The sequence below is a fragment of the Hippocampus bargibanti genome, linkage group LG20, assembly GCF_051943395.1.
Source record: "Hippocampus bargibanti isolate YZ-2025 linkage group LG20, ASM5194339v1, whole genome shotgun sequence".
Taxonomy (NCBI): domain Eukaryota; kingdom Metazoa; phylum Chordata; class Actinopteri; order Syngnathiformes; family Syngnathidae; genus Hippocampus; species Hippocampus bargibanti.
The window spans coordinates 1,727,170-1,750,699 of NC_142753.1; the positions used below are offsets into that span (position 1 = coordinate 1,727,170).

A 23,530-nucleotide genomic window follows, 5' to 3' on the forward strand; every position below is an offset into this window, starting at 1 on the left:
TAAGAAGACTATAGTATTGTAACGTTCGGCGCTTGTGTTGTCCATGTTTGGGGCCTGGGCTTGCTATTGCAGCTCTGCTACACTGTGCAAGACACGGATACCGATACAGATTTCCATAATGGTGCTACTGTATAAAAATCCCAAAGCAAATATCGATTCATCTTAAGCTGCTTTTGTATCGATATAAACAGAGCAAAATGGCTGGCGGGAGATGAAAAGGGGCACCGTAGTAACCGGATTATCGTAATAACCATGTATCGTACTAAACGGAACTAATTATATATAAAAAGACCAGAAATTTGCCGGAAAATGAAAATACAGTAAAGTCTCGTTATATCGATATCGGTTGTATAGATACAGTAAAGTCTCGTTATATCGATATTCAAGGGAGTCCGAAAAATATCGATATAACCGGGACTATCGATATATCCGACCCTGTTTGCATGTAATTTTCTCCGTGCGTGCATAGAAATAGTATCGATATAACCGGGACTATCGATATATCCGATATCGATATAACGAGACTTTACTGTAGTACTGCTTATTACGATACTATTTCTATGAACGCAAGGAGAAAATGTACATGCCGCAGGATCGGATGTATCGATAGTCCGGTTATATCGATATTTTTTCCAACTCCCGAGAATATCGATATAACGAGACTTTGCTGTATTATCGTAATAAGCAGTACTATCAATATAACTGATATCGATATAATGAGACTTTACTGTATCAGCCTGTGTGTTTTGGCTATTTTAGATTAAACGTTTTTCTGATGTCAGTTAGGAAACAACAAAAAAATGGTGTCGGTTGTCCTTTAATAATAACCCTTGACGCTCCAGCTAGCTTTGAGCTCTTGAATCTAGGCTCAAGCGAAACCTCGCCGGTGCGCAAACTCTTTTTTTTGGCTGGCGTGTGTGCGCTTGCCCGCCTTTGGAATGTGTTTGAACTTGCGCTCGCTCGGGTGTTTCCATGCTGCCCGCGGAAGAAGGAGAGAGAAGCAACACAGAAAGGTTCCTCCCGCAACAGCCAAGACACAAATGGAGCCGTCACAATTGCCAAAAGAATTGCTCGGTGAGAACAGACGCATTCCAGGGGTTGCTAGTGGCGGCGGCGGCGGCGAGTTAACAAAAGTTGACCAACTATTGAATGTTGTGGATTGATGGCCAGATTGATTGTTGAGTTGATTTTTCTCCTGGCTCCTTTCAATGTGCGAGGGGCTTCCCCATACACGTCCAAATTGAGCCCAACGCTCATTTTTGTGGCGCCGCACAAAATGCTCAACTTTGTGTGAAAATAATTCCACGCTTCCTCCTCATACCGGATGTGATTGTTTGTCAGAGAGCGTTCAGGAGACGGTGGGGCGGAGCCTCCAGCTGACCCTCAGGTGCCAGTTTCAGCTGGAGGTCAAGGGCGAAAAGGTGGATGACAAAGTGCTGGTGAGTGACCTTTGACCCTGACCTCCTCACACCACGGTCTTTCCTTCTTGAGTAATCCTCACAGGATGAAAATGCAGGGATGAGAATTTTCTGCCGATCGGGAGATTTCCAACTTTTTAAGACCAGAAACCAGACAAAATATATATTCCTTTTTTGCTGTTCATTTCCTGTTTGGGCTTGTGTTGGCGGAAAGCGCAATTTTGATTGGATGACAGTGACGCCGGTTGGCGGAAAGTGCCATTTTGATTGGATGATCTTGACTTAAGTGATGTTGAAACTGGTAAACGCCCCCTTTTGAATAAGCGGACGAGTAAAAACAAAAAGTTGATTCGCCTTTGTGGAGAGAACAGCTTCTAATTTCATAGATTCTGATTTGCAATGAAACAATACCATGGATGAAACAGTGGAATTTCAGTGGCACTATGACAAGCCCCATGCTAACGTTAGCATCAATATACTTCTGCGAGAGGCAGCAGAAAGCAAGCGTGCAAGCTAATAAGCAGTGTGCAGGCTAGCTAGCAGTAACAAGTTGACTATTAATCCGATCGTTTGGCTGCATTTTTACCAATCATGAGGAACAGACAACCATTTATATTCTTCTTTTTTCCTTTCGGTTTTTCCCTTCAAGGGGTCGCCACAGCAAATCAGTGTCGTCCATCTTTAGAGGTTTGATCCACATAATAATAATAATATAATACATTTCATTTATAAGCGCCTTTCAAAACTCTCAAGGTCACTTTACAGTCACATCATACGTTTTTCTGTAGGTGAGCAGCAGCAGCCACATGCGCCAGCGTTCACTCAACCCCGAAGTAACTCAAATAGATAGGAAGCTAGCTAGCTAGTTAATGGATAGCAAATAAATAGCTAATAGATACCTAGACAGCTTACAGCCAATCAGCTAGACAGCTAATAGCTAGCTAGCTAATGGATAGCAAATAAATATGTTGGGTAAAATGTGTCAAACTTACAAGGCCTCTTCGTTGACTAATTGATAATTAACTATTAATGATCAGATGGATCGAGAGTGTGATGAACAAAGAGAAATCCAAAAATATCTCAATTCCGGTAGTTGCAAAAATCCTTTCACTAACAAATTTGCAACTCTATAAAGAGTACCGGTAAATAAAAGTAAATAATTAACTGATCTTACAAAAAAGGGTGTATTTACACAATAGCTTCAAAAGGGGGTCAAAATAGAGCTGGTAGTCTCATGGCTTCTCTTTCCCTTTGGTCTTCCTATAGACCAGGGGTGGGCAAACTTTTTGACTCGCGGGCCGCAATGGGTTCTAAAATTTGACAGAGGAGCATTTGGAGGGAGTGTTTGGGCCGCATACTAAAGCATTAAATGTAGTGTGTGCAAAACTCATAGCACAGTAAGAACACTACAACCCAATTCATTAACTGTCTTTCAAATGTGAAAATATCTCTGATCAATTAATACATTTGTCTCAAAGAATATGCAAGAGATGGCGTTTACATACTATTTTGCAGATACTGGGAGGAGGAAATGGAAATAGATTAAAATAACATACGCACTGTGATTTATCAAGATTGCGTCTGTTTTTAATAAGTTTCAATCGAAGGTGCAAAGTTAAAGAAATCAACATTTATTGAAAAATGGAATCACTTTCAACATTCAAAATGAAATACTCCGGCTCAATAATATCTACTTGTGTTAAACTCCGCAAAATCATGGATGGAATGTCCTGACCACGCACTCAACAAACTCGCCACGGACGCCCTCGCCTTCACTCGCAAACAGTACACGTGTAACGTTGCCAAGCCCACAGGCATGGGCTGGCTGTATTAAATATCCAACCTGCAGTTGAAATTTGCATACTCGACACAGCAGCCAATCAGAAGCCTGCTTCGTGCTTCGGACTTTCCCGAGCGTTATAAGGTTGTGCATTTGCATATCATTTTCCAAAGTATAGATGACAGAACCTCAGCCCCAGAAGAAAGATTCAAAAGAAGCTAACAAAATTTATGACGCTACAAAAAATAAACTTATATTATCCCGTGACTGTAAAGCAGGGGTCTCAAACTCGCGGGCCAAATGTGGCCCCGAAAGAATATTTTGTGGCCCGCCTTGATATGAAAAATTAATGTTAGTGCGGCCCGCATGATTGATATGAATGAAACTTGTGTGTGGAGCTGAACAAGTAGGCGAGATAAGCAATGTTTAGGACAGTTAATGTTCAATATTTTCTTTATGTTAAGAAAGTTAAAGGTTAAAGAACTGTGAATATGACATTTGAAATTTTATTAAAATAATTCGTTTTCCTGTGTTTTTTTTTTCAGTCGTCTGTAACTGCCTTAGGATCATTAAATTATTTTATTTATTTATTACTGGTTCATTAATTTTTTTATTCATTTTTCCATTTATTCGTTTAATTCATTTTTTGGGTGTTAAAACTAAAGATTTTGAGAACATTGGAATGTTTTATCTGTGATTTTCTTGTGGAAAAACTGATGCGGCCCAGACTCACCCAGACTCTGCCTCCAGCGGCCCCCGGGTAAATTGAGTTTGAGGCCCCTGCTGTAAAGTGTCCTTAAGAGTTTTGAAAGGCACTTTGTGGCATTTAGCAGACAATGCAACGCAAATATTGCTTTGTGCACCAGTGAATGGACAAACGTAAACTGGAGCATGAGCTTCAGCAAGGGATATTTACTGTAAAATTGTCATGATCTGGTTGGCGACCAACGGGGGGCGCTGTCGGCCCCGCCTGCACCTGCACAGGTGCTGGTCGTCCCGATCAGATTGGCGACCAACGGGTAGCGATGTCAGCCCTGCCTGCAGCCTCGCAGGTGCTGGTCGTTTTAATCGCTGATACTTAAAAGGACACCCGGCACGACCATCCGGTGTCGGTTCATTGTTTGCTGCTTGTTTGCTGCATGCATTGTGTATGCTGTGCATGTGTTTGTTTAACCTTGGCAGACTTTTACTTTTGGTCTTCTTTTGCTACTTTGTATTTTTTTCTGTTCAGTTGATTTTGATGTTTTACATTTTGTTCCTGCTGACCTTTATTTTAATACAATATCGAGAGTGTGATGAACAAACAAAGAGAAATCCAAAAATATCTCAATTCCGGTAGTTGCAAAAATCCTTTCACTAACAAATTTGCAACTCTATAAAGAGTACCGGTAAATGAAAGTAAATAATTAACTGATCTTACAAAAAAGGGTGTATTTACACAATAGCTTCAAAAGGGGGTCAAAATAGAGCTGGTAGTCTCATGGCTTCTCCTCTTTCCCTTTGGTCTTCCTATAGAACGGGGGTGGGCAAACTTTTTGACTCGCGGGCCGCAATGGGTTCTAAAATTTGACAGAGGAGCCGGGCCAGGAGCATTTGGAGGGAGTGTTTGGGCCGTATAGTAAAGCATTAAATGTAGTGTGTGCAAAACTCATAGCACAGTAAGAACACTACAACCCAATTCATTAACTGTCTTTCAAATGTGAAAATATCCCTGATCAGTTAATACATTTGTCTCAAAGAATATGCAAGAGATGGCGTTTACATACTATTTCGCAGATACTGGGAGGAGGAAATGGAAATAGATTAAAATAACATACGCACTGTGATTTATCAAGATTGCGTCTGTTTTTAATAAGTTTCAATCGAAGGTGCAAAGTTAAAGAAATCAACATTTATTGAAAAATGGAATCACTTTCAACATTCAAAACGAAATACTCCGGCTCAATAATATCTACTTGTGTTAAACTCCGCAAAATCATGGATGGATCAATCACGCACTCAACAAACTCGCCACGGACGCCCTCGCCTTCACTCGCAAACAGTACACGTGTAACGTTGCCAAGCCCACAGGCATAGGCTGGCTGTATGAAATATCCAACCTGCAGTTGAAATTTGCATACTCGACACAGCAGCCAATCAGAAGCCTGCTTCGTGCTTCGGACTTTCCCAAGCGTTATAAGGTTGTGCATTTGCATATCATTTTCCAAAGTATAGGTGACAGAACCTCAGCCCCAGAAGAAAGATTCAAAAGAAGCTAACAAAATTTATGACGCTACAAAAAATAAACTTATATTATCCCGTGACTGTAAAGCAGGGGTCTCAAACTCGCGGGCCAAATGTGGCCCCGAAAGAATATTTTGTGGCCCGCCTTGATATGAAAAATTAATGTTAGTGCGGCCCGCATGATTGATATGAATGAAACTTGTGTGTGGAGCTGAACAAGTAGGCGAGATAAGCAATGTTTAGGACAGTTAATGTTCAATATTTTCTTTATGTTAAGAAAGTTAAAGGTTAAAGAACTGTGAATATGACATTTGAAATTTTATTAAAATAATTCGTTTTCCTGTGTTTTTTTTTTCAGTCGTCTGTAACTGCCTTAGGATCATTAAATTATTTTATTTATTTATTACTGGTTCATTAATTTTTTTATTCATTTTTCCATTTATTCGTTTAATTCATTTTTTGGGTGTTAAAACTAAAGATTTTGAGAACATTGGAATGTTTTATCTGTGATTTTCTTGTGGAAAAACTGATGCGGCCCAGACTCACCCAGACTCTGCCTCCAGCGGCCCCCGGGTAAATTGAGTTTGAGGCCCCTGCTGTAAAGTGTCCTTAAGAGTTTTGAAAGGCACTTTGTGGCATTTAGCAGACAATGCAACGCAAATATTGCTTTGTGCACCAGTGAATGGACAAACGTAAACTGGAGCATGAGCTTCAGCAAGGGATATTTACTGTAAAATTGTCATGATCTGGTTGGCGACCAACGGGGGGCGCTGTCGGCCCCGCCTGCACCTGCACAGGTGCTGGTCGTCCCGATCAGATTGGCGACCAACGGGTAGCGATGTCAGCCCTGCCTGCAGCCTCGCAGGTGCTGGTCGTTTTAATCGCTGATACTTAAAAGGACACCCGGCACGACCATCCGGTGTCGGTTCATTGTTTGCTGCTTGTTTGCTGCATGCATTGTGTATGCTGTGCATGTGTTTGTTTAACCTTGGCAGACTTTTACTTTTGGTCTTCTTTTGCTACTTTGTATTTTTTTCTGTTCAGTTGATTTTGATGTTTTACATTTTGTTCCTGCTGACCTTTATTTTAATACAATTTGTCAAACAACCTCCTGTTCCCTCCTGCCTGCTTTTTGGGATCCGCACCCGTCATCACCACCTTGCAAACCGTGACAAAAATAAACATGGAAGCATTTGTGATAGGTATATCCATTATATAAAAATCCTTTATACTTTGCAACAATGTTTTTTTTTTTTTTTTTGCGATTAGTCGTCTTATTGTGTTTCAAGTTGTGAAAAATGGGGCAGACAACTTTATGGCTGGGCAGGCAGCTTTTCAGAGTTGTCTGCCCTGGTTTGTCTGCCCTGGTGTCCACTAATTTTTTTGTCATGAGTTTCAGACACTGTTTTTACTATAATTTGGACAAGTTCGGCGGGACGGATTAAAAAGCCTAGTTTGCCCATGCTGCTATAGACCATCTCTTTGAAGTTGGACAGGATCTTGCTCTCTCTTTTCCGTATTTCCTCCTGATTGAAAGAGGCCAACGCTCTTCTCGTCTGCACTAGAGATCTGGTTTTCCTTGCGCAGGCGCACGGCCTCCATGCGACGATGTCTGCTGCCGCTCATGACGTAGACTTCTCAGAGTCTGCAATCTCATTGCTCGTCAACCCAATTCCTCCTCTTCCTTGAATACATTTTCCAGCTTTCAGCAAGTTATTTTAAATAATACGTACATTCTGGGATTTTGTTGAAATCACATTTATATATATTACAGCATGGGTCGGGAACCTATGGCTCGCGAGCCATATATGGCTCTTTTGATAATTGCATATGGCTCGCCGATAAATCTGAATACATATTCTCGCTTTTTTCTGTTCATTTTCTGTTGGGGCTGCAGTTGGCGAAAAGTGCAATTTTGATTGGATGATACTGGCCGTCAGTTGAAACAGGTAAACGCCCCTTTAAATGAGCCCGACGAGTAAAAACAAAGTACACTTAAAGGACAACCAACGTCTCCGGACAAGTTGTGTCCATAATTTGTAAAATGGCTTCAAATGACTTCTACTGAGCGTATTTTACAAAGATTCCACCGTATATCACTATATTTTACGTTTTAAGACTCGCTCTGAATATTCAGGAAGTCTTGTTTTTGAGTTGGTGACAAGTCCGTACGTGACGTCGTGAAAGGACCGCCCCTGACCGTAAAAAAGACGCATTGTAGCGTCCTCCCATCACGTCAATGTATTTTGCCGTACATGTTTGGTCTGAGAACCGTGTTGCACCCAAATGCCGCCAGAAGAGGGAGTCCAAGCTCCATGTAAGGAATTTATTAGCCTGTGGAAGCGGAGGTGGCCTCTGGAGGTCGCCATTTTGTGCCTCTTTTCTTATTATCCATTGTTGCCCCAATGTTGCCTCAAAATGGCATGGAATAAATTCTTTAATCGATTGCAAACATGTATGCTTTCCTCTTCAGAAGTATTTGAATCATATTCATAACTGGATGTGTAACAAGAAAGCATATTCTCCGAATCTGAAGCCATTGTTTGGATTCTCCAGCAATGCAAGACGTCTTGGCGTGACGTCACGAACTGGGGGCGGGACTTTCTGAAAATGCCCAATTCACAGCTCAATTTTTTGCAGATTTTGGACACTTTAAGTCATTTTTATTGGTGTTTTGCATTTGACTAAAAATATCATACTGCGTGTTTTGGGTATTTTAGATGCTGTCAAACGTTTTTCTGGTGTCAGTTAAAAAAACAAAAAAGTGATGTCGGTTGTCCTTTAAGCTTGAATGCACCGGAGGATTCGCCTTTATGGAGAGAAAAGGTTCTGATTCTAATTTGCATCGAAACAATACAATCGATGAAACAATCGAATATCAGTGGCATTTTAACAAGCCCCATGCTAACGCTAGCATCAATATAGTTCTGTGAGAAGTATGTTGCATAGCAAGTGTGGAAGCTAATGAGCCGTGTGCAGGCTAGCTAGCAGTAACTTCGCGTATGGACCCGGCAAGTTGACTTTCATTCCGATCATTTGGCTGGATTTTTACCGATCATAAGGAATGGAAAACCGTTCATGTTAAGGGAGTACGTCTGTTGCGTGCAAATCGGTGTGCATGTGTAAATAAGCTCGCGTGAACTTGTGGCTAAATACATTTCTAAATATTTACTTTTATGGAAAAACTTAGCGCCCGCGAGAGCTTCCTGGCTAACATCGACCTCCTGGTCATGTGACAAAGCGCCAGTGGCAGGCCGTGCTTGAATCAACTCGTAGGCACTTCAGTCGTGCTATGTCTGAATCAATCGGCTGCTAATAGGTGATATGCACACGTCCACTAGAGGTGCCGATAGCCAAGGAAATCCAATTGCGACTTGAAGAACTGCCAAGATTATGAATTTTGACCTGCACCTGCGAGGCTTGCAGGCCTTGGCGCCAATCTGATCGGGCGACCAGCACCTGTGAGGTGTAGGCGGGGGCGACAGCGCCCCCCGTTGGTCGTCAACCAGATCATGACAGCTAGCAGTAACTTCGCGTATGGACCCGGCAAGTTGACTTTCATTCCGATCATTTGGCTGGATTTTTACCTATCATAAGGAACGGAAAACCATTCATGTTAACGGTGAGTTCGTCTGTGTGCGTGCGTCGGTGTGCATGTGTGTGTGCGCTCGCGTGTTGTGGCTCTCACTGAAAAACATTTCTAAATGTTTTACTTTTATGGCTTAGCGCCCGCGAGAGCTTCCTGGCTAACATCGCCTCCTGGTCATGTGACAAAGCGCCAGTGGCAGGCCGTGCTTGTCACTCGTAGGCCTTCAGTCGTGCTATGTCTGAATCAATCGGCTGCTAATGTGGTGTGATATGACTACACGTCCACTAGAGGGTGCCGATAGCAAGGAAATCAATTGCGACTTGAAGAACTGAAAAGATTTGAATTTTGACTCTGAATGTGTGGACTTGCAGGCCTTGGCGTCACATCGCGGCTTCCTGCTGTCAGCACGCAGCCCTTCCAAGGTCAGTGGGTGTCTTGGTTGCGCACGTGTGCGCACGTGTTGACGTTTTGTGGCGCCTGCAGGTGGAGCACTCCTTCAGCTTCCTGGACATCCTCGGTCTCCGTAGCAACAAGCCCAAGGAGGTGAGATGTCACAAATGACCAAAAGCTGCTGATGTTACCTATTATATGACTGTTTTGTTTGGATTTTTATAAAAAAAAAATCCACACAAAACAGTCAAATAATAGGTGACATCTGCAGCTAGCTAGCTTTTAGCTGTCTAGCTAGCTAGCTATAAGCTATCTATTATTGACAGCTGACGTTGATTACGTTGTTTACCTGTATGTAAAAATCCAAACAAAACAGTCAATGGGTAACATTGGCAGCTATCTATCTATCTAGCTAGCTTTTAGCTATGTGGCTAGCTAGCTATTAGCTATCTATTATTGATAGCTGACATTAATTATGTTGTGGGTCATTTTTACCTGTACGTAAAAATCCACACAAACAGTCAAATAATAGGTAACATCAACAGCTATCTAGCTAGCTAGCTTTTAGCTATGTGGCTAGCCAGCTAGCTATAAGCTATCTAACATTGACAGCTGACGTTGATTACGTTGTGGGTCATTTTTACCTGTATGTAAAAATCCACACAAAACAATCAATGGGTAACAGCAGCTATCTAGCTAGCTAGCTTTTAGCTATCTAGCTAGCTATTAGCTATCTATTATTGATAGCTGACGTTGATTATGTTGTGGGTCATTTTTGACTGTATGTAAAAATCCACACAAAACAGTCAAATAATAGGTAACATCAGCAGCTATCTAGCTAGCTAGTTTTTAGCGAGCTATCTAGCTATAAGCTATCTATCATTGACAGCTGATGTTGATTATGTTGTGGGTCATTTTAACCTGTATGTAAAAATCCGCACAAAACAGACAAATAATGGGTAACGTTAGCAGCTATCTAGCTAGCTAGCGTTTAGCTATCTGGCTAACTAGCTAGCTATAAGCTATTTATTATTGACAGCTGACATTGATTATGTTGTGGGTCATTTTTACCTGAGCTTTTAGCTATCTGGCTAGCTAGTTGGCTATGTATTCGCTACTCAAGTGGCTAGAGAGCTTGCTGGCTAGCTAATAGATATTTAATAGCTAGCCAGATGGCTAATAGATGGCTAGCTAGCTAGCCTTCTATCTATCTAGCTTTGAGTTATTCCGGGTTGAGTGAACGCTGGCGTGTGTGGCTGCCGCTGCTCACCCACAGAAAAACTTATTCTGTGACTGTAAAGTGACCTTGAGAATTTTGAAAGGCGCTTAGAAATTAAATCTATTATTATTATTATTATTATTGTAATAATAAGTGGTTGTTAGCAACAGGCTGGCTGTTAGCGCGGCCTCTCGAGTGCCGAGTGTGTGTTTGTGTGTGTCGGCGCCTGCACGCACAGGTGCTACTGGAGTGCGGACGCGGCCCTTGTCCGCTGTGGTTTAGTTCCCAGGAGGACAGCGACCGGGTCATCGCCCACCTGGGCTCATACCTCACCCGGATTTGGCCGCACAGGTGAGTAGCAAGCGGGGGGCTTTCGGGGGGGGGGGGAAGGCCCTCATGCTCGACAGGCACTTCGTGCCCCTCTCACCAGGAACCCGCTGGAGAAATTTGAGGTGGCGCCATGCGAGCGACGGGCCGCCCTCGAGGCGGCGTGGGAGCAGCGGGACCCGGCGACCTTGGGCCCTTGCGGTCGGTGACGCCTCTTGGCCGCCAGGGTGGGGCATTTTTTTGGGGAGGGGTCAAACTCACGCCAAGCGCCGTTTGGTCCAGGAGGATTCTCGGATCAGTACCGAGCCGTGTGCGACAGTCTCAACTTGGCCTACCGGGAGGAAGTCCAATGGGTCAGTGCCTGGTCGTTCTTGTTGACCCCTTTCTCATCGCCCCCCCATTTCCTTTTGCTCCTCTTTTTTCCTTGTTTTCTGCTGAGGCGCTTGGGCGGCCCAAACTTGTGGTCACGGTCCTGGTCCTTGCAGACTGGGATTTTCCCCAAAGCCTGGCGCGCTTTTAACTGGACCGCACCTCAACCAAATTGGGTCACGCCGGAGGGGTGACTCGGGGCGTGAGCCCCTCATGATTTTGCTGGATTGTTGCGTGAAAGCGCGGCGAGCCGGAGCCACAAAGCGTTGAGAGCAAGGGTGGGCAAAGTATGGCCCCGGTCCACAATTGGTCTGCTTTGTGTTTTTCATATCAAGCCCGCTGGGAACTCGCATGATCCTGCAATATGTTGCGTCCATTCAGCCATTTTTTTATCTTCCTGGAATGTGTTTGTTTCGTGTCCAAACTGGCCAGTCAGGTTATACACACACATTACGTTTTCCAGCTATCTGTCTGGCTAGCTATCTAGCTAGTTATCTATCTGGATAGCTACCTAGCTATCTATTTGCAATCTATTAGCTACCTAGCTGGCTGGCTGGCTAGCTATCTGGCTGGCTATCTATTAGCGTAATAGCTATCTACCTATCTAGCTAGTTATCTATTAGCTAGCTAGCTCACTTTCTGTCTATTTCAGTTACTTCAGGGTTGAGTGAACACCGGCGCATGTTGCCGCCGCTGCTCACCTGCAGAAAAACCTATCCTGTTACTGTAAAGCACAGGTGTCAAAGTCAACGCCCGCGGGCCAAAGCCGGCCCGCCACATCATTTTTTTCGGCCCGCGAAAGCAAATCATACTTGTTAAATGACATGATGATTGCTAAAATCTGAGCCAAAATTTCATATTTTTGGATGTCAACCACAATTCTATATCACACCTGATTGTCGAGAGCGCTTCACCGTGACAGTACTCGTCTTGTTGTGACGCCCAAGGACGTGGACACCATCTACCTGAGCCAGGACAGCACGGAGCTCAACCTGCACGACTTCAGTCACCTGGACGGCAGGTGGGTGCGCGCGTGGCGAGAAGCGCTTCAGGAGGTCTCGTGTGTCATGTGGTAGCGCGTCGCCGCATGTTGCAGGGACCTGGCGGCCATCGTCGGCACTCTGGAGTACAACAGGTGGTTCACCAAGCTGGTTGCCAAGGACTTCAAGCTGGTGAGGAGGGCAGGGGGGCAGCAGTGAAGGTTGATCACTCATGTGCCCGTGTGTGCGTGCGTAGTCGGCAGACGTGTGTGAGCAGATTGTGCGCGTTACGTCCCGATCGAGTTGCCTGGAGGAGCTGGTTCTGGACAACGTCGGTCTCAGAAGGTCAGAGCGGGCGCAGTCACGTTCAGGGATGAGAATTTTCCACCGATCGGCGGATTTCTGACTTTTTCAGACCAAATGGCCAGATAAAACTAAATATGTACTCTCGCTTTTTCGCTGTTCATTTCCTGTTTGGGCTTGTGTTGGCGGAAAGCTCCATTTTGATTGGATAATCTTGATTTAGGTCCCATTGATGTTGAAACAGGTAAACGCTCCCTTTTGAATAAGCGGACGAGTAAACAAACAAAGTTGATTCGCCTTTTCAGTGACTTTGCTCACAAGCTGTCCTTGGCGCTGTGTGACAACCCCACTTCGGCGCTGCACACCATCAACCTGAGCAACAATTCCCTGGATGACAAAGGTTCAACACGCGAGCACGTACGCACGCACAAGAAAATGTCCATCAATATGTCCGGCGTGTGCTGAAGGCATGTGGGCTCTGAGCGCCCAGCTGGGCCAACTGGCGGCGGGCCTGAAGAAGGTCAACCTGAGCAGGACCTCCTTGTCCCCCAAAGGCGCAAACCTGCTGGCTCAGGCGCTGTGCGCCAACCCCACGGTGGCCGTCACCCTCACGCACCTCCAACTGGCGGGGAACTTGCTCAAAGGGGACGAGCTGCAGGTGGCACCACTCGCGGGTCGCCGGCGCGCTGGCAACCTGCGGCGACGCCCGTCTCTCTCGCTCTTGACAGGACCTCCAGCGCTTCCTGAGCCGGGACAACAGCTTGGAAGTTTTGGACTTGTCCTGCACCGACTGCTCCTTTGGAGCAGGTGAGCACCCGCGCGGGCGCCGCCTCGCCCCAAAGTCTCGCGGTGACTCATTGTTGGCGCCCGTCAGACATCGGCGTCTCTGCTGGGAGGGTGCCTGGAGCGTCTCCGCGTCCTCAACATGGCCAAGACGGTCTACTCTCACAGGTGAAGCATGTGAGGGCGACGTACGATAGGCACCACTCGCGCCTTGACGCGTGTCCCCGCCACCCCCCTGCCTTTAGGAAATGGCGGGAGGTGGCGCCGTCCTTCAAGCAGTTCTTCGGCCTGAGCCGCGCGCTGAGCTCCGTCAACGTGTCCGGGTGCAGGCTTCCCGCCGAGGCTCTCAAGTGCGTTGCTGCGTTTTGGGCGCGCCCAAAGGCCGGCCAAAGCATGCCTGACTCAGCCACCCGCCCACCCGCCGACGTTTTTTCTCAGGGCGCTGCTGTTGGGCCTGGGCTGCAACCCCAACCTGAGCGAGGTGTCTCTGGACCTGAGCAGCTGCGAGGTAAAACCATCCCGCGGGGGCACGCAGGGAGGGGCACCCACGCCACCCTCGCTCTTATTTGACTTGCAGCTGCGATCGGCGGGGTCCCGGATCCTGGAGGGCTGCGTGGCCGAGATTCCCAACATCTCCAGTCTGGACATCTCCGATAACGGTGCGCCCTCCCCCAAGTCCCCTTCCGCGTGGCTTCTCTCTGCCGACCTGATTCCAGGACAAAGAAAACGGACAGATTGACAGATTGCCGGATGACGGAATAACGGATTGACAGATTGACGGATTGACAGATTGACGGATTGAGCAAACGGACAGACGGACCACGCGAGGCCATGGAGACGCTGGCGGTTCCGCCCCAACTGGTCCTCACGTGGCCTTGTCTCCTGTCAGGTCTGGACGGGGACCTGAGCACCCTGCTGGTCTGGCTGGCCAAGAACCGCTCGGTCCGCCACCTTTCGCTGGGCAGAAACTTCCAGGGCATCAAGTCCAAGTGAGTCGGGGGAGAGGGGCGTCTGTCCATCCGGGCGTGTGGCTTTACTCTCTTGCCTGGCAGGAACGTGGCGGCGGTCCTGAACGACCTGGTCCGTCTGATCCAGGAGGAGGGCTCGGTGAGTGAGTGAGCTGCGTCCGCCGCCGCCCAGGACTATTGATCGATCGATCGATGGCGCCCGCCCCTGAGCCTAAAGTGGTTTGGCCTGGCCTAGCCGCTGAGCTCGCTGTCGCTGGCCGACTCCAAGCTGAAGGGGGACCTGGTTGTGGTCCTCAATGCCCTTGGGGGCAACGCCTCGCTGACCCGGCTGGACATCAGCGGCAACGCCATGGGCGACATGGGCGCCAAAATGCTGGCCAAGGCCCTGCAGATCAACACCAAGCTCAGGTGAGCCGACGCCTTCATGGCTCTGACCCCACGGAACCCCACCTGACCCACCACCACCACGCTTTGCTCCTTTTTTAGGACACTCATCTGGGACAGGAACAACGTCAGCCCTCGGGGTCTGCAGGAAGTGGCATCCGCCTTGGAGAAGTGAGTAGGCGCCCGCTCTGTCCAGTTTACGGGGAGGGGGGCCGTTTGGCGAAAAGCGGCGGCGTGACGGCGAGCGCTTGTCGCGTGCCTTTTCAGGAACTTCACCATCCGCTTCATGCCCGTCCCCATCGTGGACGCAGCCCAGGCGCTCAAGACCAACCCGGAAAAGACGCAAGAGGCTCTGCTCAAGGTCGCTGCCGAGCCGAGGAGCTTTGGCCACCTCTCGGGTCGGGTTCAGCGAGTCCCGGGCGGCCCACTCACGTGTGGCCTGCACGCGCAGATGGAGCGCTTCCTGCTGAGGAACCACGAGAGCAGAAAGTATCTCCTGGAGCAGGCGTACCGGCTGCAGCAGGGCATCGTCACCAGCACCACGCAGCAGGCATGCGCGGGGCAGGGGCGGGATCGACCGCGTTCTCGCTGACCCTCCGCTCCTCTCCGCAGATGATGGACACCATGTGCGTGAAGGTCCAGGACCACCTGAACTCGCTCAGCTTTTCTCAGGACCGCTCGGTTCGGGAGGACATGAAAGTGGCAAACAACCTGATGACGGACGCCAGGAAGTCCAAGACCGTATGGGGCGCCGGAGCCGCCAGCCGGACCCTAGCGGCACTTGAACGCGCTCTCCTTTCCTCTCTGCATCTTCCAGCTGCTGGCCGGCCTCTACCGGGTGCGAGGGGACCGTCTGCGGGCCGCCATCCGGACCAAACTTGAGGCGGTGGCGCCGGAGGTGGCGGCCGTGATGGACGAGGAACTGCAGGTGGCCACGCCCACTGCGCGCACAAGCCCCAAGCGCGCCGCGTGACTCTTTGCGGTGCTGTAGGCGATGCTGGCGTCCATGTTGGAAGCGGCCTCGGCGTTGTGTCCTCATGCCATGAAGACGGGTGGTCTGGCTGCAGAACTGCTGACGGCGGGCGCCGGGAAGATCAGCGTCCCTCGCGCGTTTGTCACCAAGACGCTCCTGGAACAGGCGGGCCTGGACATCCTCAACAAGATAAGGTGGCGCCGCCGACCGCCACCTCCCGTGCCCGTGCGTACCCCCCCGTCCCCTTCAGCGTCTTCTGTCTTTGTCCCCAGCGAGCTGAAGCTCAGCGTGGCGTCCTTCTTCTCCGATCGCATCGCGGACCGCATCCTGGACTCTTTGTCCGTGTGGTACCACACGCTGGTCGGTTGCCGGTTTTCGCCCTTGTCCGTCCGTCCGTCCCGTCCCCCCCCTGGGAATGACTGCATCCGTCCTCCTGGTGTCCTTTTGCAGGGCGACCACGTGGCGAGGCAGGGCCAGCCAGCGCTACGTCCCGAATCTCCGGAGGAAACCCAAGTTTTGGACGAAACGGTGCTTCATCCGGCGGGCGGCCAGGCGGAAGGCCGAGCGGACGCTTCCGTGGTTGGAATTTTTCCACACACCCCTGCCCCCCAACGCCCCCTGGTGAGGTTTCTTGAACAAGCTGGAGAGATGCTTTCTTTTTTCCTGGCAGGTGACGGCCAAATCAAAACGGAAGAGTATTCTGGTGCGGATGCTGCGGCCGGTCTCGATGGCCTTTGGTGAGGCCAAAGTTCCGTCGTCTCTTGACTCTGCCCGGGAAACTAAAGTTTCACCTTTATCTCAGAGATGAACTTTGACCTGGACAAGGCCATGGCGGAGGTTCCCGCTCACGCCGCGTCCCCGCCGCCCCATCCGGTGGAAGTTTTCCCGCCCCTCGGCTTACCGCCGCCGCTGCAGCATCCCACCAAAAGGCGGCCCAGAGCCAGGAGGCGAAACCCACCCGGCAGAGTCCGCGTAGGTCACCGGGAACACAAAACTGATCCAGTGACTGTAAAGTGACCTTGAGAGTTTTGAAAGGCAATTAAAAATTAAATGTATTCTTCTTCTTCTTCTTCTTATTATTAGTTATCTAGCTAGCTGGCTGGCTATCTGTTAGCTATCTATCCAGCTAGCTACCTATATTAGCTATCTAGTTGATTAGCTGGCTATCTATTGCTGCTCACCCACAGAAAAACTGATCCAGTGACTGTAAAGTGACCTTGAGAGTTTTGAAAGGCGCTTACAAATGAAATGTATTGTTATTATTATTATTAGCTATCTAGCTAGCTAGTTGGATATCTGTTAGCTATCTATCCAGCTAGCTAGCTTTCTATTAGCTAGCTAGCTGGTTAGCTGGCTATCTATTGCGCCTTCATGGCTCTGACCCCACGGAACCCCACCTGACCCACCACCACCACGCTTTGCTCCTTTTTTAGGACACTCATCTGGGACAGGAACAACGTCAGCCCTCGGGGTCTGCAGGAAGTGGCATCCGCCTTGGAGAAGTGAGTAGGCGCCCGCTCTGTCCAGTTTACGGGGAGGGGGGCCGTTTGGCGAAAAGCGGCGGCGTGACGGCGAGCGCTTGTCGCGTGCCTTTTCAGGAACTTCACCATCCGCTTCATGCCCGTCCCCATCGTGGACGCAGCCCAGGCGCTCAAGACCAACCCGGAAAAGACGCAAGAGGCTCTGCTCAAGGTCGCTGCCGAGCCGAGGAGCTTTGGCCACCTCTCGGGTCGGGTTCAGCGAGTCCCGGGCGGCCCACTCACGTGTGGCCTGCACGCGCAGATGGAGCGCTTCCTGCTGAGGAACCACGAGAGCAGAAAGTATCTCCTGGAGCAGGCGTACCGGCTGCAGCAGGGCATCGTCACCAGCACCACGCAGCAGGCATGCGCGGGGCAGGGGCGGGATCGACCGCGTTCTCGCTGACCCTCCGCTCCTCTCCGCAGATGATGGACACCATGTGCGTGAAGGTCCAGGACCACCTGAACTCGCTCAGCTTTTCTCAGGACCGCTCGGTTCGGGAGGACATGAAAGTGGCAAACAACCTGATGACGGACGCCAGGAAGTCCAAGACCGTATGGGGCGCCGGAGCCGCCAGCCGGACCCTAGCGGCACTTGAACGCGCTCTCCTTTCCTCTCTGCATCTTCCAGCTGCTGGCCGGCCTCTACCGGGTGCGAGGGGACCGTCTGCGGGCCGCCATCCGGACCAAACTTGAGGCGGTGGCGCCGGAGGTGGCGGCCGTGATGGACGAGGAACTGCAGGTGGCCACGCCCACTGCGCGCACAAGCCCCAAGCGCGCCGCGTGACTCTTTGCGGTGCTGTAGGCGATGCTGGCGTCCATGTTGGAAGCGGCCTCGGCGTTGTGTCCTCATGCCATGAAGACGGGTGGTCTGGCTGCAGAACTGCTGACGGCGGGCGCCGGGAAGATCAGCGTCCCTCGCGCGTTTGTCACCAAGACGCTCCTGGAACAGGCGGGCCTGGACATCCTCAACAAGATAAGGTGGCGCCGCCGACCGCCACCTCCCGTGCCCGTGCGTACCCCCCCGTCCCCTTCAGCGTCTTCTGTCTTTGTCCCCAGCGAGCTGAAGCTCAGCGTGGCGTCCTTCTTCTCCGATCGCATCGCGGACCGCATCCTGGACTCTTTGTCCGTGTGGTACCACACGCTGGTCGGTTGCCGGTTTTCGCCCTTGTCCGTCCGTCCGTCCCGTCCCCCCCCTGGGAATGACTGCATCCGTCCTCCTGGTGTCCTTTTGCAGGGCGACCACGTGGCGAGGCAGGGCCAGCCAGCGCTACGTCCCGAATCTCCGGAGGAAACCCAAGTTTTGGACGAAACGGTGCTTCATCCGGCGGGCGGCCAGGCGGAAGGCCGAGCGGACGCTTCCGTGGTTGGAATTTTTCCACACACCCCTGCCCCCCAACGCCCCCTGGTGAGGTTTCTTGAACAAGCTGGAGAGATGCTTTCTTTTTTCCTGGCAGGTGACGGCCAAATCAAAACGGAAGAGTATTCTGGTGCGGATGCTGCGGCCGGTCTCGATGGCCTTTGGTGAGGCCAAAGTTCCGTCGTCTCTTGACTCTGCCCGGGAAACTAAAGTTTCACCTTTATCTCAGAGATGAACTTTGACCTGGACAAGGCCATGGCGGAGGTTCCCGCTCACGCCGCGTCCCCGCCGCCCCATCCGGTGGAAGTTTTCCCGCCCCTCGGCTTACCGCCGCCGCTGCAGCATCCCACCAAAAGGCGGCCCAGAGCCAGGAGGCGAAACCCACCCGGCAGAGTCCGCGTAGGTCACCGGGAACACAAAACTGATCCAGTGACTGTAAAGTGACCTTGAGAGTTTTGAAAGGCAATTAAAAATTAAATGTATTCTTCTTCTTCTTCTTCTTATTATTAGTTATCTAGCTAGCTGGCTGGCTATCTGTTAGCTATCTATCCAGCTAGCTACCTATATTAGCTATCTAGTTGATTAGCTGGCTATCTATTGCTGCTCACCCACAGAAAAACTGATCCAGTGACTGTAAAGTGACCTTGAGAGTTTTGAAAGGCGCTTACAAATGAAATGTATTGTTATTATTATTATTAGCTATCTAGCTAGCTAGTTGGATATCTGTTAGCTATCTATCCAGCTAGCTAGCTTTCTATTAGCTAGCTAGCTGGTTAGCTGGCTATCTATTGCTGCTCACCCACAGAAAAATTGGTCCAGTGACTGTAAAGTGACCTTGAGAGTTTTGAAAGGCGCTTAGAAATGAAATGTATTATTATTATTATTATAATTATTATTATTATTAGTTCATCCAGCCTTAATCTCCAAATGGTCTTTTCGTGCAGCGTGAAGCGCCGCTGTCGCCGGCGGAACCCCGGGGCACGCTGGCAAAGCTGGACGAGGGCGTGGATGACTTTTTCTCCAAGAAAGTCCTGCAGAGCAGCTCCAAGTGAGAGCCGCACGCCGTCGTCGCCGTTGAGCCGAGTTGATGGCGAGCAATCGGCCGCACCTTCCCAACCTCGCAGGCGCCTTCCCCCGCAAGAGAGACGGGCTTCCGGGGGGAGCGGCTTCTTCCACGTCGTCCAAAGTCCGACATCCGGTTCGGAGAAAAATCAGGGGGCGTCCCCCGCCCCGGCGATGCTGGCGGACGCGTCGCCCTCCCCGCCACGGCGTGGGTCCCTCGTGGCGCCGCCCGGGGCTGACGACCGCTGCGAGGCCAACGCGCCCTCCGCCGGGGGAGGCCCCCGGCCTGCGCGGCGCGTGGGCGTCCCCGTCTTGGCCGCCGACCTCATGGCGGAGATGCGGGCACGGCAGGAGAAAATGGCCGCTCACAAGGTGAGGAAAAGGATTCGTTGGCGTGGCGACGGGGCAAGTGATTCCCTGACGTTTTTTTTTGTTTGTTTGTTTGTTTGTTTGTTTTGCTGCAGTTGGAGACGTCACAAGAAGATGGCCGTTCGGGTAAGTCCAGGCGGCCACCAATCGCCGCGCTTGGGGCCATACTCTCTATTTGCTATCTATTAGTTATCTAACTAGCTAGCTAGCTATCTATTGATTATATATTAGCGAGCTAACTTTCTATCTATTTGAGTTATTCTGGGTTGAGTGAACGCTGGCGCGTGTGGCTGCCGCTGCTCACCCACAGAAAAACCGATCCTGTGACTAAAGTGACCTTGACAGTTTTGAAAGGCACTGAGAAATTAAATGGATTATTATTACAGTGGTACCTTGGTTCTCGACCATAATCCGTTCCAGAACGCTGTTCGAAAACCGATTTGTTCGAACACTGAAACCATTTTTCCCATTACAAATAATGTAAATCGTCTGGTGCGGATGCTGCGGCCGGTCTCGATGGCCTTTGGTGAGGCCAAAGTTCCGTCGTCTCTTGACTCTGCCCGGGAAACTAAAGTTTCACCTTTATCTCAGAGATGAACTTTGACCTGGACAAGGCCATGGCGGAGGTTCCCGCTCACGCCGCGTCCCCGCCGCCCCATCCGGTGGAAGTTTTCCCGCCCCTCGGCTTACCGCCGCCGCTGCAGCATCCCACCAAAAGGCGGCCCAGAGCCAGGAGGCGAAACCCACCCGGCAGAGTCCGCGTAGGTCACCGGGAACACAAAACTGATCCAGTGACTGTAAAGTGACCTTGACAGTTGTGAAAGGCAATTAAAAATTAAATGTATTATTATTATTATTATTATTATTATTATTAGCTATCTAGCTAGCTGGCTGGCTATCTGTTAGCTATCTATCCAGCTAGCTACCTATATTAGCTATCTAGTTGATTAGCTGGCTATCTATTGCTGCTCACCCACAGAAAAACTGATCCAGTGACTGTAAAGTGACCTTGAGAGTTTTGAAAGGCGCTTACAAATGAAATGTATTGTTATTATTATTATTAGCTATCTAGCTAGCTAGTTGGATATCTGTTAGCTATCTATCCAGCTAGCTAGCTTTCTATTAGCTAGCTAGCTGGTTAGCTGGCTATCTATTGCTGCTCACCCACAGAAAAACTGGTCCAGTGACTGTAAAGTGACCTTGAGAGTTTTGAAAGGCGCTTACAAATGAAATGTATTATTATTATTATTATTATTATTATTATTATTATTATTATTAGTTCATCCAGCCTCAATCTCCAAATGGTCTTTTCGTGCAGCGTGAGGCGCCGCTGTCGCCGGCGGAACCCCGGGGCGCGCTGGCAAAGCTGGACGAGGGCGTGGACGACTTTTTCTCCAAGAAAGTCCTGCAGAGCAGCTCCAAGTGAGAGCCGCACGCCGTCGTCGCCGTTGAGCCGAGTTGATGGCGAGCAATCGGCCGCACCTTCCCAACCTCGCAGGCGCCTTCCCCCGCTAGAGAGACGGGCTTCCGGGGGGAGCGGCTTCTTCCACGTCGTCCAAAGTCCGACATCCGGTTCGGAGAAAAATCAGGGGGCGTCCCCCGCCCCGGCGATGCTGGCGGACGCGTCGCCCTCCCCGCCACGGCGTGGGTCCCTCGTGGCACCGCCCGGGGCTGACGACCGCTCCGAGGCCAACGCGCCCGCCGCCGGGGGAGGCCCCCGGCCTGCGCGGCACGTGGGCGTCCCCGTCTTGGCCGCCGACCTCATGGCGGAGATGCGGGCACGGCAGGAGAAAATGGCCGCTCACAAGGTGAGGAAAAGGATTCGTTGGCGTGGCGACGGGGCAAGTGATTCCCTGACGTTTTTTTTTGTTTGTTTGTTTTGCTGCAGTTGGAGACGTCACAAGAAGATGGCCGTTCGGGTAAGTCCAGGCGGGCACCAATCGCCGCGCTTGGGGCCATACTCTCTATTTGCTATCTATTAGTTATATAACTAGCTAGCTAGCTATCTATTGATTATATATTAGCGAGCTAACTTTCTATCTATTTGAGTTATTCTGGGTTGAGTGAACGCTGGCGCGTGTGGCTGCCGCTGCTCACCCACAGAAAAACCGATCCTGTGACTAAAGTGACCTTGACAGTTTTGAAAGGCACTGAGAAATTAAATGGATTATTATTACAGTGGTACCTTGGTTCTCGACCATAATCCGTTCCAGAACGCTGTTCGAAAACCGATTTGTTCGAACACTGAAACCATTTTTCCCATTACAAATAATGTAAATCGTTTTAATCCGTTCCAACACCCTGAATGTTTACCTTTTTAGTACAGTATTTTATACATTATTTTATGCATGAAATTGCACATTAGTCCAAGTCAAAGTCAGCTTTATTGTCAAATATGCTAATATGTATGACATACAGCACAGATGAAATTACTGTCCTCTCGGACCCAGCATGCAAGGCACTTAATTATTTATATAATAATTACTTTAACAAACATGAAAACGCCAATTTGCCGGGAGAGGGGAGCCGCTGCGTGCTCACGCGCCGCCATCTTAGGAAAAAAATAAAAATAACAAATATGACAACACAAAGACACAGAATTATTCATTCTTCAGGACTTGCTGTACCCTCTTTGTGATGACATGAAGCAGTTCTAGTTGAAAGAGGAGTGGATCAAAGCATCCATGTCAGCAGTGGATCAGGGACATCATGGTGGAATTTGTACGTCTACTACAAGCTAAATGTTGAAAGCAAACACGAAGATGTAGCATCCACTGACGAAATAACATTGTCTCACATCTCCTTTCCCACATAAATCCGCTTCAATTCCAAGCCGCGACAGGTGGACGGAGGAAGGAAATTTATTGTTTGGAAGGAGAGTCCCCTTCCATAAAAACTTCGGGGAGCTCTTCTGTCTGAGGGGTGCTCACACGTTCAAATCTCTTTGCTCCTGTCACGTGCGAGTTGACAGCGGGGGGCGGGGCTGCCTCTCTCGGCTGCCCTCCACCTGCTGTCAATTCTCTAATCACGGACAGATAGCAGATAGCTAGCTAGGCCTTCACTCAACTCATGTAGGGAAAGATGCACGTTTCCTACAGGCTAAATGTTGTGGTCTATTCCCGTTAGGCTTGGCGCGGTTGCCCCGGCGCCGCCGTTCCTCCCTCGAGACGTCGCCGCGCCGGAGTCCGGATGGGCGTCGGCGAGCCAAGTCCCTGCCCGCCCGCGCTCCGGCGCCAGAGGGTCGTCCGACGTCTCCCCAAACCACGGCGAGCGCTGTCGATTGGCGCCAAGCGGCGACCGCTGAGCAAAGCGGCGGCTTTTGAACCTCTGCTTTCGTTTGTTCTATCCGAACGCATTTAGCGCTTGTCCAAAGACGACCTTGGCCAATAAAGTGTTTTGGAATCCATCTTGGCAAATCCTCTTCTGATGGAGTGAAGCCACCGGCGGCCATCTTACCGTGCCAATCTCAGAGTACCTTTTTCTGTCTTGCGTATCTGACTTGAATTGCGCACGCCA

General features: G+C 49.7%; 1 protein-coding gene across 1 annotated transcript; it reads left to right on the top strand.

Annotated features, from left to right (window-relative positions):
- Window positions 1–916: 916 nt before the first annotated feature.
- On the top strand, window positions 917–23,420 carry LOC148882629 (F-actin-uncapping protein LRRC16A-like). Its single transcript, XM_088986882.1, has 49 exons — window positions 917–1,074; window positions 1,342–1,439; window positions 9,382–9,432; window positions 9,494–9,553; window positions 10,858–10,970; window positions 11,050–11,147; window positions 11,229–11,299; window positions 12,263–12,336; window positions 12,412–12,487; window positions 12,552–12,640; window positions 12,904–12,998; window positions 13,066–13,256; window positions 13,327–13,397; window positions 13,466–13,549; window positions 13,627–13,731; window positions 13,820–13,889; window positions 13,959–14,040; window positions 14,271–14,370; window positions 14,434–14,488; window positions 14,585–14,757; window positions 14,836–14,904; window positions 15,001–15,094; window positions 15,185–15,283; window positions 15,346–15,474; window positions 15,551–15,661; window positions 15,725–15,900; window positions 15,979–16,066; window positions 16,157–16,285; window positions 16,377–16,443; window positions 16,509–16,707; window positions 17,140–17,208; window positions 17,305–17,398; window positions 17,489–17,587; window positions 17,650–17,778; window positions 17,855–17,965; window positions 18,029–18,204; window positions 18,283–18,370; window positions 18,461–18,589; window positions 18,681–18,747; window positions 18,813–18,982; window positions 19,528–19,631; window positions 19,708–20,017; window positions 20,110–20,175; window positions 20,501–20,540; window positions 20,606–20,775; window positions 21,333–21,436; window positions 21,513–21,822; window positions 21,903–21,933; window positions 23,141–23,420. Exons 1-49 carry the CDS (start codon window positions 939–941, stop codon window positions 23,335–23,337), a joined length of 5,517 nt encoding a protein of 1,838 aa, XP_088843008.1. The 5' UTR covers window positions 917–938; the 3' UTR covers window positions 23,338–23,420.
- Window positions 23,421–23,530: the final 110 nt, after the last annotated feature.